General features: G+C 38.5%; 3 protein-coding genes across 3 annotated transcripts; 1 reads left to right on the top strand and 2 right to left on the bottom strand.

Moving 5' to 3' along the window:
- Positions 1-523: 523 nt before the first annotated feature.
- On the top strand, positions 524-8,312 carry LOC116253980 (protein NETWORKED 1A-like). The gene is made up of 5 exons (XM_031628993.2): positions 524-692; positions 914-1,118; positions 2,053-5,849; positions 6,176-6,895; positions 6,964-8,312. The coding sequence occupies exons 2-5, from the start codon at positions 1,025-1,027 to the stop codon at positions 7,954-7,956; spliced, it is 5,604 nt and encodes a 1,867-aa protein (XP_031484853.1). The 5' UTR covers positions 524-692; positions 914-1,024; the 3' UTR covers positions 7,957-8,312.
- Positions 8,313-9,845: 1,533 nt separating this feature from the next.
- On the bottom strand, positions 9,846-12,629 carry LOC116262785 (40S ribosomal protein S3a). The gene is made up of 7 exons (XM_031642284.2): positions 12,495-12,629; positions 12,329-12,376; positions 12,123-12,228; positions 10,854-10,991; positions 10,590-10,775; positions 10,266-10,466; positions 9,846-10,176 (listed from the first exon to the last, which is right to left on the bottom strand). The coding sequence occupies exons 1-7, from the start codon at positions 12,503-12,505 to the stop codon at positions 10,081-10,083; spliced, it is 786 nt and encodes a 261-aa protein (XP_031498144.1). The 5' UTR covers positions 12,506-12,629; the 3' UTR covers positions 9,846-10,080.
- Positions 12,630-16,315: 3,686 nt separating this feature from the next.
- Positions 16,316-19,784, bottom strand: LOC116261821 (receptor-like protein 6). The gene has a single exon (XM_031640740.2). The coding sequence runs from the start codon at positions 19,782-19,784 to the stop codon at positions 16,455-16,457; it is 3,330 nt and encodes a 1,109-aa protein (XP_031496600.1). The 3' UTR covers positions 16,316-16,454.
- Positions 19,785-23,055: the final 3,271 nt, after the last annotated feature.

Below are 23,055 nucleotides of genomic sequence, written 5' to 3'. Positions count from 1 at the left end.
GAAATACAGAGGACGATACTAAGTAATCGTACCTTTGGGGCTGAAGTGCTGGTCGTCTTTCCAGAAGCAGACAAGCTGACGGACGGTTGTATCTATAAAACTGAAGCTGTACGCCAATTTGCGAGTCGGAAACCGTCGGAAGTTCCGGTGCCCATTTAAACCTTATGGCAGTTCCTGTAGTTCGTCGAGAATATGATGGGAAGAAGTTGGAGCCAGACAGAACAGAAGAGAAACATTTTGGGGATATGTGAAAAAAGAAGAATCTTTGTTGGGGCCTTTCCTGCTGACACGCCATATGCCAGACGCAGACCCCATCTCCCTCTCTCTCTCTTTCAAAGATGGCGACAGCAGAAAAAATAAAGTTCTATCGCCAAGCAAATTTCCATTTCGGGACGGGGGAATTGGGCCTTCTTGGACTCCATCATAAATTTTTCTTTACTATTAAGTAAATGAATAGTTGCCAATATAAGCTATTTGTTTTATTCTTTAAGCGTTGCCTCGTCATGCATTCCTGCCGCCAGTCTGACTCTGCAACGAGTCCTTCCAACTTTCAACAGGGACAGCAGGCCATTCACAAACGCCACTCCACCTTTCTCTGTCTCGAGTTGGCTTTTGAAAAAGTGGGTAAAAGGAAAAGCTGACCCTTCTAACTCTCAAGGCTGCCCATGACAACTCACCACAATTCTCTCCAGGTGAACCACTTTCCTCTCCTTCTTTTGTAAAGATTCGACCTTTGTGGATTTCCTCTGTTTCTTGGGGTCTCATAATTTTTTTTTTTTGGTTTCTTGGGGCTTTAATTTTGGAATTTTTGGTGGTCATCTTTTTGCTGGGTGGGGATGCAGAACTGCTTCTTTCCTTAATCTAATTGTCGGGGTTTCCCCCACTTTTTCTTTCTTTCTGGCGTTCTATGTAGGTAACTCTGGACTTGTCTTCTTCAGTGGCATTTCCTGCGTCAAAGATTTCGTGCTAGTATCTGATCTGTGGCAACATCACCACTGCTGTTGGCTGGGGTGAATGTGGAGCCATGTTGCATGCTGATCCTAGCAGATCGTATTCTTGGTTGTGGGATAGCCATATCAATACGAAGAACTCGAAATGGCTTCAAGAAAACCTCACAGGTAAAGTTCCTTTTCTTCTCTCTTGCTGTTTCCTCTTGCGGTAATCGTCGAAGACTAAGGTCCTGGATCGGCGTATGCAGCTCCCTTTTATTGGTTACGGTATATTAAGTACGGTGATATTCTTATGCTGCATTGGTGAATCATGTTCTTTTTCTGTTTCCGTGGGTAGTTCAGAAAAGATATCTCCCTGTTGCTTCTTTCATTACCTGATGAAATACATTCGGATCAATATGGTGGACTATATAAATCGATAGTCTCATTCTGTTCGGTCGGTGATTCCGTATACCGTTTGATTGACTAGTTCAGTTAATCTCTTTACCGACTCCAAGAATTCTATAATTGGATATCGGAAGCTAATGCTTAGAAGATTCAGTGGCATTGTTTTTCTCTGTCGTGAACAAATTTCCATCTGAACTACTTAGTTGGTGATTCATTCTGTTAACTGGGAATCCCAGCCTTCTCTGTTTCAGTTCTATCTGCAATCGAAGCCTCTTTTTGGAGAACTGGGCTAAGACGTAAGAGTGTGACATAACCTGCCGTTTCCCTTCTGTTTGTGGCCACATCAAAAGAAATATTAAATTAAATTTGTGCGGAAGTTTGACAGATCTTAAACGAACAGATGGTTTCCTCGTTTGAATTGCTCCCTATGTTTGAATGGTGTATGATATTTGTGAGTAGTTTCAGCAAGATTTAGGATGATGCCTGTAGTGACAGTCCATGGACTGCCTTTCTGCATCGAATGGTAAAATGATGTGAACTAAACAGTTTTCTTGGAAATGAACAGTTTTTGGCTTAAATTTGTTGCTTGCATGAGGTCTTAGTTCTGTTGGTGTATCTGCATTTACTCACAGCTGCTTCCTTTTGTAAATCTATCACATTATGTATCTTTTTGTAGTTAGATACTAACTGGATGGTGAACCCGTTATTGAGACAGATATGGATGTCAAAGTCAAAGCAATGATCAAGATTATAGAGGAAGATGCAGACTCCTTTGCAAGAAGAGCAGAGATGTATTACAAGAAACGACCAGAGCTTATGAAGCTAGTTGAGGAATTCTATAGAGCATATCGTTTATTAGCAGCAAGATATGACAATGCAACTGGTGAGCTTCGGCAAGCTCATCGAGCAATGGCAGAAGCATTTCCAGATCAAATTCCTTTCAACTTGTCTGACGATTCTCCTCGGGCATCCTCTGTTTCAGACAGTGAACCTAATACATCTGAAGTAACAAACCTGGTGCGGTCCTTGTTGGATTTAGATGATCTCCAAAAAGACTCGTCAAGCTCATCATCACTTCCTTCATTTGTCAAAAAGAGTGGAATTTTCTCTGAAGAAAATGATGCTGTGACAAGCAAGAAAGGGTTGAAACAGCTCAATGAGATGTTTCTATCACCTTCAGACAAGAAAACTCCTGAATCTGGAGGAGGTATGGGAATTGGAAAATATGCAGATGGAAAGTCAAGAAGGCGTCTAACCTTTCCAGAGGGTGAAGAGAAGAGTTGTGAACTTGGACCACATACTGGGGCAGGTGCTGGTCAGAAAAATGAGGTTGTCGTCCGAGATATGGGAACACAATATGAAGCTCCACATGCTGCAACAGAAGAAACTCAGAGCAAGGATGGGAAGCAACTTGATGGGATTGGTGTGGCTCGGGATTCTAAAGTCCCAACTGAGTCAGAAGAGCGGTTAAGCAAAGCAGAAGCAGAAGTTCATGATCTGCATATGGCACTTTCCAAATTGAGACAGGAACACAAAGCTGCTACAGTTTGTAGTCAACAACACCTGGAACAATATCAGAACTCCTTGCGGAGAATATCTGATCTGGAGACTGAAGTTTCTCGTGCACATGAAGAAATAAGAAGGCTGAATGAGGATATGGTAAGTGGGACAGTGAGATTCAAGAGTGCCGAAGAGAAAGTTAGTTTGTTAGAGAGGTCAAATCAGACTCTGCAGTTGGAGTTGGATAGTTTGGAGAAAAAATTGATACTGCAAGAAGAAAAACTTAAAAAAGAGCACCATGAGATTGAACAGCTCAGGCTTCAAATGCAAGAAGAGCACTTGAACCATGAGACAGCTCTTCAATCTACTAGTCAACTAAACTCACAACTAGAGGAACAATATAAAAATCTGGTTTTGGAGCTTGGGAAAGTGACAAACCTCTTGAAAGATATGGAGCATAGGAATAAAATCTTGGAGGAAGAAATTGTTGGACTGAAAGAAGAAATTAATAGTGTGAGTACCTCAAACGTGGCATGCACAACAACAATAAAGAAACTGCAAGATGTTCTGTGCAGCTTGAATGAGACCAAACAGAAACTTGAAGAAGAAGTTGGGCTTCATATCCACCAGAAAAATGCTTTACAGCAAGAACTTTCCTGTCTGAAAGAGGAAAGGCACGATTTGGACGATAGATACAAAGCTTTAATATGGCAAATAGAGTCAGCGGGTTTGGATTCAAAATGTGTCCAATCATCTGTAAAAGACTTACAAGATGAAATCATTCTTCTGAAGGAAAATTGTAACAAGAAAGATGAAGAAAAGGGAGTTATATCTGAGAGACTGAAAAATATGGAAAAGGTTCTTGAGGAGAATATTTTATTGGAAAAATTACTTTCAGACAAAAACAATGATTTGGATATTATGAGAGAAAAGTTGAGGATTTTGGAAGAGTCCTTCGATTCTCTCATGAAGGAGAAATCAATACTTGTCAAAGAAAAGGACAATTTATTGGCAAAAGTGGATGACATGGTGCAGAAACTGCAGATAAAGGAGGCATTGAATGCAGTGGCTGAAGAAAAGCGCCTTTATCTGGAAAAAGAGATTGAATCAGTTGTCAATCAGGTCAAGGAGCTTCAGACATGCTTGAATCTACAAAAAGAAGAAAGTGAAAGTATTCTTCAGTCTAGCAGAACTCAATTGGATGACATGAAAATAAAAATAAATTTCCTTCTAGATGAAAGTGCACAGAGAATGGCAAAACTAGAAGAGAAAGAAGATTGTATTCTTAGAGCTCAAATTGAAACCATTGTGATACAAGGTGTTATGCTTGATATGTGCAAAAAAAGTCAAAATCTCTCTTTAGAATGCCAGAAATACCTTACGATGTTGTCAAACACTAACCATCTGATCTCTGAATTGAAACAGAAGAATCTAGAACAACAGATGCAAGTAGAATCCATTTTTGACAAGCATTCTTTGACTGTAGAACAGAATTTGAAGCTTAAATCTGGTATAGAGCAGTTGGCTCGGTTACTTCATATAGATGAGGACCACAATAACCCTGATAAAATTGGGAGTGAAATAGTTTTTCAGAAGCTTCAGAACAGAGTTGAGGCCACGAGCACACTACTTGTGACTACTCAAACTGAAAATGCACGTCTGTTTCTTGAGAACACGATAATTGCCACGTTACTAGAACAGTTGGGATGGGAAATGTCTGATTTGTTCGTGAAGAAGATGGCACTTGATATGGAGGCAGCAGCACAGGCAGAGGAACTGATGATTTTGCAAAGTAGAAAGCTTGAGCTTGAGAAAATCATTGAACTACTGGGACAGAAGGTACTTTCAATGGAAGATAAAGAAAATATCCTGGAGGCTGATATTCGTCTTGCTTGTAGACAGCTATCTGAGTCTGAAGAATTGAATAGGTCACTGGAAAATCACAATCACAAGTTATATGAAGAGAATATATCCCTGACAGAGGATATTCTTTATCTGAAGGGGCAGAAGTATATGCTAGAAGAAGAAAATAGTGCTATCCTCCATGAGACACTCTCATTGGGAAATCTTGCTGTGATCTTTGAATGTTTTAACGGTGAGAAGGAAGTAGAGATACGTAGACTTAATGAAGCTTTAGATTGCATCCATGGGACTAATTACACCCTCAGGGAGGAGGTGAGAGCAATCATTGAAAAGTTGAAAGCATTAGAAATGGAGAACTCGGGTCTCAAAGAACTGGTTGGGAAATTGGAAGGGTACAAGATCTGTTCACTATCCTTGGAAAATGAGGTTGATAAATTCAGGAATGCATGTGGGGAGTTAAAAAAACAGATTGAGCTTGGACAGAATTTACTGAATGAGAAGGAATTCAAGCTGTCTAATGCAGAGCAGAAACTTGAAAAGATGCAAATTGAGCAAGCAGAGATTATGAGAGAACTTGAACTGGTCAAGAAGGAATACAATGAGGCTATGACAAGGAAATCAGCACTGGAGAGAGATATGATGGAAATGACTATTGATAATGCTAACAAATCCAAGAAAAATGACCAAATGCATGAAGAGAAAAAGATGTTAAATTCGGAGTTGGATAGACTGCATAAAAAAGGTGATGATCTCAAACTCCAGATGGAGCATCTAAAAACTCAGCTGAAGCAAAACATGGATGAGATTGAGCTGTTGCACACTTGCTGTGCAACATGGTACTACGACCTTCAAGTGTCTGTCATTCATGCTGCAGTACTTGAGCAAAAGGTATATGAATTGATTGATGCATGTAAGAGTATTGAACAACACTCACAAGCACAGGCAAAAAAGTTTTTAGATGAAAATAATTCCAAAAACGCAGAGATTCATCAACTGGAGAGAAGAAATGCTTTTCTGGGAGAAGAAAATGAAAAAATGAAACTAGAATCTATTGGATATTTCTCTCTCATATTATCTCTAAAGGAAAGCATAATACGGCTTGAGGATCGATGCTTTACTTTGATGGGGATCCAGCAATGCATACCAGAGGTATTCCTGATTCTCTGTCTTCACTTGGACAAAGTTCTCAGTTAGAAGTTATCTGCAACCAACCATCCTTGCAATCAGTAGTTTTACAATTCTATGTTTCATTAAAATACACACTCACACACGTCTTGGCCTTAAGGCTTCTTAGGTCCCCATCGATATTGCATTCCTTTAAATAGTTTCATGAGTAACGGAAACTGTAATGCTACACTTAGACATATGTAGCTGGATCTGCTCTCATGCTTCGTAGGTACAGCAGTGCATGGACATGGCATTTAGTGTGGGCCGCCTGACCTCATTCTGTTACTTTTTCCTTTAAAACTTTTCAGGATGATAGATCAAATCACAGTAACTACACAAGTTCAGTTCATCAATGGAGTGAGGATAAGGGTGGTGAGAAGCAAGATGGGCTACAAGAGCTGCACAAATTGCTGGCGAAAATTGAAGCAATTGATGTGACTGTGGGAGGCTTTGAAAACATAAAAAAAGAATATCATGAAGTTAAACTCATAAAAGAAGCTTTGGAGAATGAGCTGAATATTTTGGCAGAGGAGATTGTCCTGAAAAGCAAAGAGATGACGAGTATTCATGAAGACAAGGCAAAACTAGAAATAGAATCTTATGAACTGCTAGAAGAACTTGATCAATGCCAATTCCGGGAGAAGTATTTCAAGTGTGAACTAGAAGCAAAAGCAGAGGAGATTGAACTGTGGCAGACAAGCTCCGAAACCTTGTATCATGATCTTGAAAGCTGCTCCATCCACGAAATGCTGATTGAGCAAAAGTGGCTTGAATTGATGGGAGCAAGTGAGAGCCTTGAAATTAAGTCTCAACATGAGACCAAGAAATTACTTGATGATATTGCTGCTCGAAGTGTGGAAGTTGATGAATTGCAGAAGAAAATCATGAAACTAGAAGAAATAAATGAAGAAATGAGTGAGAGATCAAATAGAAATTTGTCTCTGGTGTCGTCTGTAAAGGAAAGACTGTCCTCTCTTGAAGATCGCTGTTTAGCAGCATTAGGGGATCGAGCATCAGGAACTCACAAGGTAAGGCTATTTATTTCTCCTTTAACATTAACCTATTCTTTGACAACGACTTTGTCCTATCTTTTCAGGGTGCTGGCCTACATGATCAGCAGAATATCACAAGCTTGGTTCCTGAACCTGCTCTGAAGTGTGCTGGAACAGAGAAAGTGGTTCTAGAGCTGCAAGAACTGCTAGTTAAGTTTAAGTCTGTTGAAGGATTGGTCGTAGAACTAAGCCAGCTCAGTCATTTCATCAAGGACAAGGGTACTGGAGCACGAGTTGCTGGTTCATTTGGAAAAGGCAGAACAGAAGACACCGAAGCAGATGAGCAGATGCTGGAACTGTGGGAAACTGCTGAAAGGCAATCCAATCACGAAACTGAGAACCTTACATCAGTCAAAGGCACATCACGTGATGTGGATTCTGAGAAAATAATTTCCACAAAAAAAGCACAGAAGAACCAGGAGCATGAGCTTTCTGAATTGCAAGTCGAGAGAGAAGTGGCAGTCGATAAGATAGAGGTGTCCTGTGAAAGCGAGAACAAGAGAGTCAGAGACATGCTTACATCTGAATCTCATCGCCTAATGGATCTGCAAAACAATGCACAAGAACTGAATAGAAGGTTTGAAAAATTGAGGAACGGTTCTCATGCAGATGGTCTTGAAATCGACAATGCAATAGAGCAGTTAAGGGGAATAGAGTTGTCAATCTTACAGTTGGTTGAACTCAACCATAAATTGTTGAAGAATAATCAAAGTAGTTCTATTATATCCTCCGAAAGAGAAACAGGGAAATCTGATGCGCTCACAGGCAGAACAGAAGATTTGCCAGATATTGACAGATCACATGTGCAGGAAGCAAGAAGAAGGTCAGAAAAGATTGAGCAATTTGAAATTGAGCTGCAAAGAATGGAGTTCATCTTAAGGAAGTTGGAGGACGGACATGTTAAAAGAATCCATGCATCTGTGGAAAAACGTGCACGAGTCCTACTGAGAGATTATCTTTATGGTGGAAGAGGAAACCGTAAACAGAAGAAAGCTCCATTTTGTGGCTGTATGCGGCTTTTGACAAAGGATGATTGAACTGCAGTCTTTTGCTAAAGGTTCTGCTGCTGTGGCAGATAAAAGGTTTACCAAGACAGGAGAAAGTCTATTTTTTCATGGGTGCAATTTGGCATTTGCCCATTATTGTTGCACGCCAAGCGGCTCTTTTTTGGTTTTGTCTGATGTAGAGAATTTTACGTCTCATAGTTGAGTTAGCAGACATCCAGATTATGTCAAAGTTGTATAGTCAATGATGTGTCCAAGCTATTAGAAATTGTTTGCATCGGCTTGTTTATTCTTTTTCGTATCTGGTGAATTTACGAGACCAGCAGAATAGTGTGTTGCATGTAATTTTAAGCTTAATGAGTGGCCAGGCTTCTGAATTTGAGGTTTCTTATCTGTCGCAAATTTTCTTTTGAGGTGTAGACTAGTACCTCTCTCTCTCTCACACTCTAAGGCCCCAGGCATTGAACTGCTGACATTTTTCAACTTAAAAATCTAAAGTGCAGTTCTTCTCCACATTGAGCTTTGATGTCCATATCTGGAAATAAGAAATTGTTCGTTTGCTGGAATGCTTCCGTTTTGTTCCTCACCCATCTATGTAACATATTTTCAATGTACAAAACCCTCGACTTGAATCCCTTAAATCAACTTTTCTTTTCTTTCTTTTTTTCCTTCTCCGGTGAACAGCCTTGCATTCATCAAGTCATGAATCATAATGGCAAGAAGCAACTGGCGCTGAATTTACTGATTGAACATAAAATTTATTTATTTTTACAACAATAAATTTTATATGTACCTAAGTTGAAGAGTGCACCCCTTGTCATCACTTTGACACAGACATGGGAATGAGGTGCTTTAAAGTCTCTTTTTCAGGGGTAGATTGTTAACTTCTTGTTCACCCATAAAGGTAAGTTTACCCATTCTATTATGGTGCTTTGGATTATTATTCTTTTTTTTCGTTTTTTGGAAGATTACCATTTTTTCATAACGTCTGCTTTTTTGTGGCCCTTGTTTATCTTATTGTTACTCCTTTCTTTTTCTCTGAACTGTATTTGCATTCTAATTGCAGGAAATAAACTATTTATGATGCATTACTATAGTTTTCTATTTTTGTACATGTTTTATTTATAAATAATTTTTTAATCACTTTACCATGTATTAACGAGCCCCTACTGGAATTTCCAGATCCAACAAAGCGCTTTGTATCTCAAACAATGACCAACATGGGACACGACACTGTTCAAAGAATAACGACCGAATGCCTTCGTTTAAGAACAAATTCATATGTTATTATCTCATTTGCTCGATGTCTGCCACCACCTGCAGGAACACCGGCTCTGGCCACGAAAACCTATGGATATGGAGAGGAGAAACGAAGACTTACCGGAGTCCTCCTTCAGCACTTGTCTCCTGTTGGCCTTTGAGTCTGTTTACTCGTGACGCTGCAGTTCGGTATCGTTCCATTTTTCTATTCAGCAACTTCAAGGCCATTTTCTAGAAGCACACGGTAATTTTGGAGGGTTTCTTTACTTTTTTTCTGAAAAGGAGCGGAACAAAACCCAAATCTTCAGGGGAATAACAGCAGGAAGCCTTCTCCGATCTTAGGCAAGGAGTCGTACCAAACAAAAGCGCCCGACCGAGAAAGGAAGCGCTGGCCGCGAAAATCACCATCGGAAAATGACGAAAAAGAGGCAATCGGCAGAAAAGAGCGTCCTTGTGACGCCTTCGTCTACAGCCCGTTAGCCTTGGTCGATAGATTGTTACGCTGCGCTACGAGGGTTTGGCCTACACATCCTCTCCCCATTTTCGGGGAGCGGCGAAAAGAAAAATATCTTCTCAATCGCAATTGAAAACAAGTGATCGAGTTATTCGATAGGATTTTGAGTTTTTTCTAGTTTCAAAATCCAACCATCGGCAAGCTGGACTTACTTTTAGAGGATTTATTTACACATCATCTGTTATTTGTCTATTCCAAACAGTCGAATAACGGTAGAGATAACAATTTCGTCTTTTGAAGTATCCGATATATCTGGATAATTTAGTCCAGAGAGCGGCTCTAAACCATATCTACCAAAAACTTGTACCTCACAAAAGAAAACTGCAACAAAAGAAAAACAAAAATAAACTGAAGAAAAACTCAAAATTGAAAATTTTCTGCCTCTAGGCTCCGACAAGTTCGGTCTCTCCTTCCGCCATCGTCTCATCAGCAGGCTTATCAACCTTGACACCGACGTCCTCCGAATAGTCGCCATGAACCTGAAAAGATAAGGGGTGTTCGTTATGGTACAGAATGGAATGTGATAACCCAAAAGGAAAACAGAATGTGGGCTTGGTTCTTGACATGCCTCCATCAGCTTGCCGAGATCGAACTTTGGAGCCTTCAAGATCTTGACTTTCCGAATGAACACGTTCTGCAGAGGATAGATGTTTGACGTTGCTTTCTCAATTTCCTTGCCAATCATTTCCGGGATGAACTTCTGCACCAGCTCCTTCAGATCACAAGAGGTAGCTTGGTTGACCATGATCTCCCTCATTTTCCGGCGAATCTGATTAACGGAATAAGCATTCAATAGACGGTTCAAGTGGAAAAAGAAAATTCATGTGCTGTGATGCATTACGATAAACTTTTTAACAGGAGAAAGAACAAGCAACAGTTTCTGCTTTCTAACCTGTCTGATCTGACTGGATTGCGCATAACATGTGCGCTTAACCTGATTAGGGCGTCTCTTGGTGAAGCCAATGCAAAACATTCTAAGCATGTAATTATCAGTTGTTTTCACATCAACGTGTGCTTCGATCAATGTCTGCCACTTGCGGACCAAGGACCTCAACTTATCTGTGGTGAAGTTCATCCCCTAGACGACAAACATATCAATCAGATACCTTCTTATTTAGCATCAGAATGTATTGTACAAAAGTTCAGGCGCTTATACCCAGAAGTTCGTGAGGACGTTCCTCCCTTGCACATCCTCGGCCCGCAACCGGATCTTTCTGTAGGACTGATCCTCATCGGCTTGCAGGTCAGCCAAGTTAATCTCAAAAACCCTGTGTTTTAGACCCTCTGAGGCAATCTGTATTAAAACAAAATAAAAACATTAAATGAAAAGAGTAGTAAAATTATGCAGAAAACCGGAAGATATTGAAAAAACCAAAGAAGGATAACCTCATAAAAAACATAAAACTAGCGAGGAACAAGCAACAGTTGGCAACCTGAAAAGGCTTTCTGAATCTAGAATTAAAAGCAAAACCATTAAGCTAAACCTACACAAAGATCAAAACAAAATGAATGTATGTCAACTGTATGCCGTAACCACTAAGTTTGACCGGATGATCTGGAGAACAAGGAAAACTTGACAATGAAATAGCCATTTTTGTACAGGCTCCATCACCAAGTTGACCATGTTAGTGCAACCACCAGAAGACATTACTAATAGAAGTCCAAACATTTACTAATAGAAGTCCAACCACCAGTTAAACCAATGCATGCTTGCCAATACACGCACTTTACTCACACACTCAGATGCATGCTAATGTCACGTCATGCCCGGCAGCAGCTGCCTATCGACTGGCCAAAATATTGGAGTTCACACAAAAAACATTAACTTAATCATCTTATCATATTTAAGCAACATGGCAGACAAAGTAGCTAAGAGCAGCTCTCATCTACACATTAAGAGATCGGCAAAATCAATTATGGAGAACTAGTCGCTGCGCAAACTTCTATATACCAAATTGAAACATTGATGCATAAGGAACCGTAAAACAACAGGTTTTCCGAATCAGCAGGACAAGATGGAGCTTCATCGGTCAATACTGAGGCAGATAAATTCCCCTATAAATTCATGGACTGATGGGTTCAGAACAGTTGCCAGACTGCCCAAGCTATACCTAGTGCCAACGGGGGTGTCAGATCCCATACCTTGAAATCTCAAATTCTGATGCCACAACAAAGACGACCTAACATTGCCTAATCCAATTCCGGTAACATCATACTAGGAAAAAGAAATCAAAATCCAAATGTGAATTACAAGACCCAATTCCCAGCGCTAGTGTTGCAACCATTCAACGAATAAAGTGAACTTGAACCGAGCTCACAAAGAGAGTAAGAAGGAACTTTAGTAAACTAATATAGGGTTCTCTAGACCTATAAGTATGACAAAGAACAAGAGCAGAGAGTAATAAAAGAGAAGACGAAGGCGTACCTTAGTCCCCTGAGTCCTGGTGACCAATGTTTTGCCCACAGTGCGAACATTGAAGATCGATGGCGCCTTCACATCATACCAATCCTTCTTGGAGAAGGGATCCACTCTGGAAGACAATAACACAGGGAAGGTAGAGAGTAAGCTAGAGGTTGATTATGGTAAAAAAAGAACAAAAAAGGAGCAATTGTCGTTTCGATTTTGCTCACGTTTTCTTCTTTCCTCCCTTCTTCCCCTTTGAGATCCTCTTGTTCTTCCTGTAAATGCAGAGAACAGATCATTAGCCCACAGCTAGAGATAGACCGAGAGAGAGAGAGAGAGAGAGAGAGAGAGAGAGAGAGAGAGAGAGAGAGAGAGAGAGAGAGAGAGAGAGACCCGACGGCCATTGTTGAAACTCCGAGAGGAAGGGAAGGGTCGGAAACTGCGAAAGGTATCAGAGAGAGAGAGAGAAAGAGAGAGGGATCGAACGTAGAAACCCTAGCTCTGGCTTATGTGGCGGGTGTATTGACAATATTTGCCTGTAATACCCTTAGTATTGTTCGGAACTAACGAAGTTATGCCATAAAAAGGTCAGGATGGATGAGCGCGTTCCCATGTACCTCAAATGAGATCCTTTTTCTGACCGTTGATAAGGAACACTGACGGTTGCGATCTGAACTAACTAGAACTGAACCCTTGGGCAACTGCCGTAAGTTTTCAGGAGTGCAAATGGATCGAATTCGGATCTAAATGCATGGAATCGAGCTCGGATCAAATTCAGGACGTGCAAGGAATTGGAAAGACCTCCGACTCGGAATCAGTGGATCCGATTCCATTAGCAACCCTTGTTTCAGATCTCAGATCTGATACATGTCTAGGCATGGATTATAAGAACTCTTTGAATATTATTATCATGTTTAATAAGTTTCTACGTTTAGAGAACTACAGATGAATTGTGATTCGAAATGGAGCGTTCACATCATTGAATGGACCGGGCTTTAGTTTTATTTAAAGATGCAATGGGGTTCAGATTCAGATTTGGATCTACGCTTTACCAAATTTGAATTCGCTGGACTCTATGTGGTCAGACTCAAATTCAGTCTCAAATCTGAATTTTATTTCTTAAAATGAAATTCAGCATGAGGACCGACTCGTCCGCATGTGTCCGGATTGGTTCTTTACTCGGATTTCAGATTCGGATATGGATCGGTTATGAAGTTGTGTATCAAATTCAAAGATGATTTGTCTCCAATCTGGATATTTTTTACCAGGTTCCACTAGACGGTTCAAAATCGGATATATCCAACTCATTTGCATACCAACTTTATTACAAGGTACTTTTTCCCTTAGTTTTTAACTTGCATTCTTGTTATTACGAGAGAAGTGTCAGCAACAGACCAAAATTGCAGTCATCCTCATTAGATATTAATTTTTAAATTACAAGTCTACACCACAAATCAATACTGTCATCGCCATTTTTTTAACATTTTATAAATCGCCTTCTACTTACTAATACGAGAGCTTGCACACAATTTATGAGAAAAGTTTCTGATCAATTATAATTTTGTTTATGATTTTGTCTAACAAGTGTGATGGTAACTTTTGAAAAATAATCCCTCTTAATGAGGTAGGTGGAACGAACATTTACCTTTTCTAGTCATTAAAGCGAATAAAATTCTTAATTATTTTGTATAATGTGTAATGCTCATTTATCGTTTCCTAGCCATAACATATTTGTCTCCATAGTTAAGGAGTCATTAGTAGGTTGTTTTGATGTAAAGTTTAAGTGGTAATATAATTCTTTCAAACACAATATTGTTTGAATATTTCATTAATTAGTTAGTTTTCTCGTTCAGGCTGCATATTCATCTGGACAGTTTCATAGAGATCTGGTTAAATAGTTGAATGAATTTTAACTCTCGATGTTGGCTTCATTTTTGTAACTGTAAAGTTTAAGAAAATATTTGTGTTGTTAAGCAAAAGGCTACAAAGTGAATGGCTAGTAAATTTTTTCCTTTCCAAATTCATCCGTGACATAAAGAGTTTGTGGGTTCCTGGCAACATCTGTAAATCATAGCAAAAAGAGCCGCACAAGGGAAAAAAAAAAATCCTTCCTTAGTGGTGGAGTTAGAATTTTCGAGTTTGGGTGGGTGTTGGGGACAAAAGCACTTAAATTTCAAATTTTAAGGGGCATGAAAAAAATACCATATATATATATATATATATAATGCCATGTTTTACAAAGAAACTATTAAATAGGAGCTCCAAATAAATATTGTTAGCTTGAAAAACAGAACATGTTTTGGGAATTGCATTCTAGCTCTTTTTCACTCTCATGAATTTTTATTGTTTAATATGCCACTTAAACGGTACCGTAGTTTAATGATAGATGGTAAGGCGGCTTGGTGTAAATGAAAAATAAAAAATGCAACAAAAATTCATTTGATGTGTGTAGTATATATATATATATATATATATATATATATATATATATATATATATATATATATATATATATATATATATATATATATATATATATATATATATATATATATTTGGGGCGTGCTTGGTGTAAAAAATAAAAAAGGCAACAAAAATTCATTTGATGTGTGTAGTATATATATATATATATATATATATATATATATATATATATATATATATATATATTTGGGGCATTTTTTTACAATTGAATGAAAAAGAAAGGAAATGAGAAATTAATGGCATAACAAGGGCCGGGCATCCGATTAGTTGGGGACTTAACCTGTAATTTGGGCTGAGGAGGTCATTAAAATGACCGTTACAAGATAAATAAGCAGTTTTTTTTAGGGTGCGTTTGGATAACGTTCTCATCTAATATAGTTTAGTGAAAATTTGGTTGTATGGAAACCAAGTTTTTTAATAAGCGTTGAAATTATGGTTTTCCTATGACAGTTTTTTATGGATAACCTGGTGGGATTTAAATTTTTTTACATCCTTTTACAAAAAAATGGTTTTGTCAAGATTGAGTCTTCTTTAAGCCCAGATCTGACTGATGGCATCCAAATACTACATAAACCTGACTTCAAGAGTGTCATCAAAACATCCCATTAATCTTGTATAGAAGAGGAAAGAGTGAGAAATAATGAGTTGTAAAAAAAGAAAGAGCAACTTGAAAACAGAGTTATCAATTTAATATATGATATAGCGTATGTGCAACTATAAAATATTAAATTAACTTATTTTATAAGATAAATAATAAATTTATTGATGGCGGATATTGAACATAGGGTCCCCACCTAATTCCGAGCATTTTCTGGCCGAACCTATTACGACCCCACTCACTTTCACATTGGGTTGGGTTCCTGGTCTTGTGGATTCCAATATGCCCCTAACAGCTCTGATTCCTCTTCCAAAAGGATTAAAAAGCATGATAACCAACAAGTTCATACAATATTTATAAGTCCTCATAATCTTAAATACAAGACTAAATTTTTTAAAAAAAAATGTTACGGATCCAAGGCTAAAAGGGCCAAACTCTGAGATTGAGCCTGGACATCGGGCCGGGCTGGGCCTGCCGGGTAGTCGGTACCTGACCCGACTTGGGCCTAGAAAAAAGGAACCCAAGCCGGCCAAATAAGCTCGGGTTGGCCCGATAACGAGTTTCTTAAATTTTTTTATTAATTTATATATAATTATAATATTTTATTATGATTAATTATATTTATATAACTGTTTTATTTAAAAATATATTTTTAAATTTAATCGGGCTGAGCTCGAGCTCAGGTTTTCTGAGTTGGCGGGGCCTGAGCCTAGGCCCAAGTTTTGGATGTTGGGATGGCCCGGGGCCCACTCATTATGAGGCCGAGCTAGGGTGGCCCGATGCCCAGGCTTATTGAGATGCAGCTTTAGTGATGATACTTGACTTCAAAGAGATGACACCCTTGCCAAGAATTACCAAAGAGAAAGGAGGACAGTGGAATAAACCACATATATTTTATTTGTTAAAAAAATGTAGGTTTTTATTTTCTGGGCTTTCACTCAAAACACTATAATATTAAAAATTAGCTTTTCAATTTAAGTCATCGGTTCTTTGATATTTGGGCTAAACAAACAAGCCCCACTGTCCTTAATCAGGTCTCTAAGTGAAAGAAGAAGAGAAATTTTCCACAAGAAAAAAGTCACATTGCTTAACAATATAAAATACATCAGAGCATGCGGTGGTTCTTATTTTTTAACTAAGAGATGACTACAAAACACAAAGTTGATCTTTACAATGAACGAGTGGACAACTATATTTTCTGAAACTTCATGAGCCAGAGGCATTGCAACAACAAGAATGAGAATTAGCCATCTGAAAACCTCTGTTGCCCTCTAGATTCTCCAATCGAAGTCCCTCTCGTTATTCAAGAAAAATGAAAAACTGATTGCGGTGCCAAAACCTACTCCAAAACCTAGTCCCAATGATATGTATTTCCACATTCTCTCTTCATCTGTTTGCCTCAATCCAAAAAGAGGAAACACTGTGGTGCTGTCATTGTCTTCACAAGGAAGTGAAAGTGGCGGTCCGCAAAGACTTGGATTCCCTTCAAAACATGGAGCATCAAAGGTAGAAAAATGTTGTGATTGAGGGATTCTTCCAGAAAGATTATTGTACGACAGATTCAGGTAGCCAAGAGAATTGAGTGCAATAACTTCTTCTGGTATTTCACCTGAAAGGTAGTTATCAGATAGATCCAATGATTCCAGATGTTTTAGGGCCCCGATGCTCTTGGGTATTGGGCCTTTGAGTTTGTTCCTTGAAATTTTTAGTGCCTGAAGGCCACTAAGAACTCCAATCTCTTCTGAAATCTCACCCTCAAAGTAGTTGCTGGAGAGATCAATTATCTTCATGATGGAGTGCATTTCCCTCAAGTACGTCAAGTTTATTCCTTTGGCATCCATTGTCACCTCCCATTCTTTAACATAGTCAACTAATATGAATTCCTTGGGGATGCTAGATTTGGAGTTGAATGTCTTCATTGCATTTAAGCTTAACAACAAGCCGAATGGAAGTTTTCCTGTGAATTTGTTGATAGAGACATCAAATATGAGCAGTTCTTGGAAAGCATTCTGATCGAAGTTGAAGTTGATAGTACCACTTAAAAAGTTGGACCTCAACACAAGAACTTTCAATTTAGGCAGTTTTCCAAGCCAAGAGGGGAATTCACCACTTACTTTATTATGTCCCAAATTTATGAACTCAACATCTTTGCAGTACCCAAGGGATGTGGGGATGTCACCCTCAAGCATATTATCACTTAGATCAAATATACTCAATCTATTCCTCGCACAATTGCTAAACTCTGGGATTTGGCCTTGCAGTTTATTGTTTTGGAGCTTGACTTCCACCAATGAAGTCAACTTAAAGAGGCAATCAGGTATTGCACCACTAAGCATATTGTTTGACAGGTCAAGCAACGAAACCATAGTGAAGCTACAGAGGGAAGCTGGCACTTCTCCTGTTACATTATTGTTACTGATTGAAAAGTAATCAATACTGTCAAAGGAACTTGTGCCAGGGAAAAGAGCGCTTAAATTGCAATTCAACATGTTGAAGCTCAAATCAATGTCATCAATGTTGAGAAAAACCCCTTGTCCGATGCTTGATAACATGTTGTGAGATATGTTCAAAGACATGGCAATATTCAACCAATTTGGAATTTCCCCAGTGATCATGTTCTTTGAGAGGTCCAAAGTCTGAATAGGTTTATGGTGACAAAGGAATTGGGGGAATTGGTTGACGTTGCACGAGGCCAACCTCAGATGCTGTAAACTTGCAAACTTGAGGGTTGGGTTGTGAACATCTATGGTCAAGTTGTTTCCAGAAAGTGATAAGAAGTAAAGTTTCTTGAAGTTTGCAAAAATTCCAAGGTCAAGGTAGCCATCAAATTTATTGTATGAAAGGTCAAGGTATTGAAGTGAAGATTCCACTGAAGATGGACCAGGGATTAGATTAGAAGGAATGGTTCCTGTCAATGAGTTGGACGAAAGGTCTAATGTCTTAATCTTTAAAAAATTATATGAATTTGGGATTGCGCCACTAAAATTATTAGAGCCGAGGTGGATGGTACTAAGATATTGTGGTAAAGATGGTAATGAGCCACTGATCATGTTATTAGAAAGGTCAAGATAAGTTAGTTGGGTGAGGTTGACAAAGAATGATGAATCTATGCCTGTAAAGTTGCAACCACTCAAGTCTAAATAGTTTAAGGCGCTAAGGCTTCTTATGGTAATAGGAAGACTGCTTGACATATTAGTTCCACTAAGATCTAGGTGTGTTAAAGCCGTAAGATTTTCCATTGTGATAGGAAGATGACCGGAGAAACTAGTACCAGAAAGATACATGTGTGTTAAAGCTGTAAGATTTCCTATTGTAGCTGGAAGGATGCCTGACAAACTTGTAGAAGAAAGATCCAAAGACGTTAAGCATCTAAGATTACCAATGGTGATGGGTAAGCTACCAGAGAGACCAGTAAGAGAGAGATCTAGCTCAACTAAGGATGTAAGGTTTCCAATCCAATCAGGTAGGCCTCCTGACAACATGATATGAGAGAGTTTAAGAATTTGGAGCTTACTCTTTGCTAATCCGATATGCAATAGGCCAGTCAACTCAGTACTATAGGTCAAATCAAGAACCTTTAAGAGTGGAAGCTCAAACACTTCTGATGGTAGGTGGCCAGACAAGTTGGTCGAAGCAAGGCGTAGAGATTGGAGATTGCTCTCTGGGGTAAAAGATGATGGCATTAATTTTCCATCTAAATCCATATTGTATGATAGATCAAGGGCTTGAAGATGTGGGAGCTTGAAAATATGAGGAGAGAGGCTGCCATGAAGATCACAATTGACTAAACTAAGGGATCGTAGATTGGGCAATGCGGAGGCTAGGTTGATACTCCACTTTTGCGAGTTGCTCAGCTCAATACGAACATAATCCAAGTGGAGGTACTTTAAATGCCTAAAGTTCTGCACAAAGCCTTCTAAATCATGTAGTTTCAACTCAAACGAATCATCAAATGGCCACGACTCAAGAGAGACATCAAAATAGAAGTACGAAATGTAGGAGAGGTCTAAGGAAACTAAGTCAGACATGATTGATAGTTCGTTTGGAACCTGACCTGAAAACCAAGCACGAGAGAGATTGAGATGAGTCAAGTGGGTCAGTTGGGTGAGTTCTGGAGGTATGGCAGACCCATTGAAGTCACAACCACTGAGGTCAAGATGCTGGAGTTGGTGGAGCTCAAAGAGAGAAGCAGGTACTCTTGATCCTGTGATATCACGGGGGTCGACATAGTGCTCTTTTCGAAAGCTTTCATACACATCATCAATATCCATAATAACATGGGGAATACTCTCAGTTGTGGGGCTACCACGAAGTTGAAGGCCAATGATGTGTCCAGTGTGAGGATCACAATACACTCCCTCCCACATGCAGCAGTCTGAACCATTTGAATCCCATGAGCTTAGTCTTCCATTGGACAAGTGAAGGTCCTCCTTGATTCGCAGCAGGATGGAGGCTTCGTTGTTGAGGCATGAAGCGCTTGTTAAACCTCCATCTATTGCGCATACCAACAGAAGTAATAGTAGTAAAACCATTGTTGTTGGAAGAGAAGAAACCAACATTGGCATTGCAGGTCTGCAACTTCTTCTACTGTCAGACACCATAGCCAACATCCAGATCTGCAAACAAATTACGTGTGGGTTATCATAAAGTTGTGTGACAAAAGCCACCGAAGAAATTTTCATAAGTTAGCATACCTTCCTCAATCCTCTTTGTCTACCTTTCTGGATTCCAGTTTCTCGTTGAGTTATGCTTCTAAAGATCGTCTTCTATTTAATGATACAGCATGCAGCAAGTCCAATCTTAGAGTTGTCAAACATCACATCGTTATTCATTTTGATAGTGGTTTGAAAGAGGCCCCCCCATATCTTCTGTGGCCGCATTCTCTCGAGTGCGGAGACGATAAGATGCAATATACTTTGCAAAAAATTATGTCATTACATTTTACAAAGTTAAATTAGTTTAGATTATTTTTCTATTTAGCCTTTTGAGGATCCGATCTCTAGGCCTGAAACTTGTCAATCCACTTGTAAATTAGCTTTAATTGGCCATATGTGGATAAGTAAGATTTTGTGACCTACATATGAGATTTGAAAAAATCTCAAGACAATTTAAGCTCTGGAATTTTCTCGTAGAATCGTATTCCTTTGTTCAAACAAATCTAGCTGAGAATCAGTCTCTAAATTTTACTGAATTTTGGATTGGATCCAGATTTTGACACCTGAACGCCAATTTGTAGTATTGGATATCAGAAACAGCGGAGATTAAGGTTGCATAACCAAATTCATTAACCCACGAAAGGTGGCGGCGTTAGTTGATGCTTCTTATTCACCATGCACGGACTTGAAACAAAGTGCTAAATCGTGTGTATTTTTGTGTTTTTTTTTTTTCGAGAAATGAACTTGGCACCCGAACTAGAAGAACACTAGGCAATCGGCTTAGAAATTCTTCTAAGCGGTGTTTGGCGGCAAGGCAAACAGATTTGATTCCATGAAAATTTAGTTTTAAGATATCGGAATGCAAGCTGTGAGATCACGAATCAAGATGGCGATTCCTAAGAAAAGGCCATGAAATTGTGTCCCTTTCCTAAGAAAAGGATATCATGCCCTACCGTGCCAAACAAGCAACAAGGTTCAAATCAAAGAAGACTTTGAGCAAATGATACCAAAATCCAGAGACTAGGACAGTCACTTTCCTTGTCACTTGCAATTTACTGAACCCCTCCGAAGCAAATCATATATATATATACATAGTCGATCTTTTGAGGCTTAAAAGAGAAAAGGCTAGCTAGTGGTTTAAATTTAGTCTAGCGTCACATTTTCCAGAAAAACTATGTGTGATGGGAATCCTGAATCGAAGTTGGGCGAATGCGTAAGGGTGTCATTAAGGATGAGAGATTATTTGTTATGATTTCCGTTTTTTTTGTATTATGTACCTCCAATCTACCAGTAATTATATTTCTAATGGTATGTTTTGTGGGAAATTCGCACCTGGATATAACTCAAATACAAACAGCAAATGCAATCCCAAGTCCAAAAATATTAAGACTTTGTGCATAGGAAGTCTTATTGACATCCGATATATCTGACAAAACTGTATAACAAAAATAGGAACTAAACAATTTTGACATGCGATTAATAACTCGGATCAGACTCGAATACAAGAAACGTCAATCGATCGGATTGGGATTTGGATTCAGGTTTAGTTAAACATTGATTGGATTCAGATTTAATTAAATATTGATATGGAAGGCAAGTAACAAAAGAGAAGTGCCTAGTTTCTGGACTTTCACATGAAACATTTACTAAACCAAAATGGCAAAACGGGCATCGCCGAAGCGAAGTCTCTTATTGAATATCAGATAAGAAAAGGAATTTCAGTTGGAACTGGACGCCGAGAAACTCTCAGAAATTCTTTTTGAGTATAGAACAATTTAATAAAATGAACGGTGGTGTATATCAAGGCAAATGAAGCCAAACCACATGAGAAGCAACCATGACAAGCCCCTTTTGACATGAATGAGCAGCTACGCATCTCCACTCGAGTAATTAAGTCTCCGATGGATTGATAAAGAACTTGGTCAGTCTTAATGTGATTCGATCATGGCCCTCGATTATTCTCTCCCACGATATAAAAGTTTGGTGATCAATTTTTATCTGATTCATGATTCGATCATGAACTCTCTCTCTTTCTCATATTGTTGCTCTCATCGATCCAGGCAAATTCTGTCAGAACATACCTCGATTTTTAATTACATCAAGTTGAAGGTAAGCTTGACCACCTAATTAATACCATCCATGCACTCAATGGTTGCGTCAACATAATGATACATTAAAACTGCCCATCTCCTGCTTCTAGGAATTAATTTCTAAGTTTCCTTCTCCTGTTGACCACAAAGACAACAAATAAAGAAGCATGGTGACTAATATTATTTTCTTGGTATAATATAACGAGCTAGAAAAAAAAGGAAAAAATATGGTAATTTTTTAAAAATTTTAGAAAAATATTAAAATTTATGAATCAAATAAGTAAGAAACTAATAAGATAATATAAAAAATAAGTAGATAAATAACAGCTAAAAATTGGGGAAATAAAAAGAAGCCTTTTTGACATCAAAAATATAAAAGACGGCATTTTTTGCGGTTTATTAGGTTGGTTTATTTTTGTCGTTTTTAATACATTTTTGAAAAAAAAGGGTTCTTTTTTATGATTATAGGTTAAAATGATCCCTGAAATTTCTAATTGGTTTTTTGAAATATTTGGTCCTCTAGCACAACGGCAGCTTCTTCTCCACATCACCACGTCTTTATTTGAACGGTAGTAGCTTCTTTAAAAAAAAAAAAAATTTAAAATGTTTGTGGAATCTTGTTGCACTGTGTTCCCCATCCTCTTCACATCTCTCGAAAATTTTCCATCGCTTAATTGCCTCACTACCATAAGCTACCGCTTCTCTATTTGTTTAGTACCGCAAAAAAAAAAAAATCAATTAGAGAGTGCCTCGTCGACCAATCAAGGACGATTAATATCGAAAGATGTAGCTACTTAAGCTTTTAACTAAAGTGCTAATAAGGCTATTGCACCCACATTTTGAAATTTAATTGGTGTGTTGGCATCCTATACAATTTATTTCATAAGAATTGGCTCTTAATTGGGACATAAAATTAATTCCATGTTTCCATGACGCTTGAAAATTAACGGGACAGAATTTTCTTTTCAAAATATTCATGCCTTACAAGCAATTTTTGTTAAAAAACATACGCATGGTACAAGTGTCGATACCTAGTAAAGGAGTCAGGTTGAATATACCTATGAGGTCGAATCTTCATAATTTCTTAAGAAGGAAAAGAAAGTCCGAGTAATCAATTTTGTTCATAT

Source organism: Nymphaea colorata, chromosome 1, assembly GCF_008831285.2.
Source record: "Nymphaea colorata isolate Beijing-Zhang1983 chromosome 1, ASM883128v2, whole genome shotgun sequence".
Taxonomy (NCBI): Eukaryota; Viridiplantae; Streptophyta; class Magnoliopsida; order Nymphaeales; family Nymphaeaceae; genus Nymphaea; species Nymphaea colorata.
This window is presented reverse-complemented; position numbering and strand designations above follow the sequence as displayed.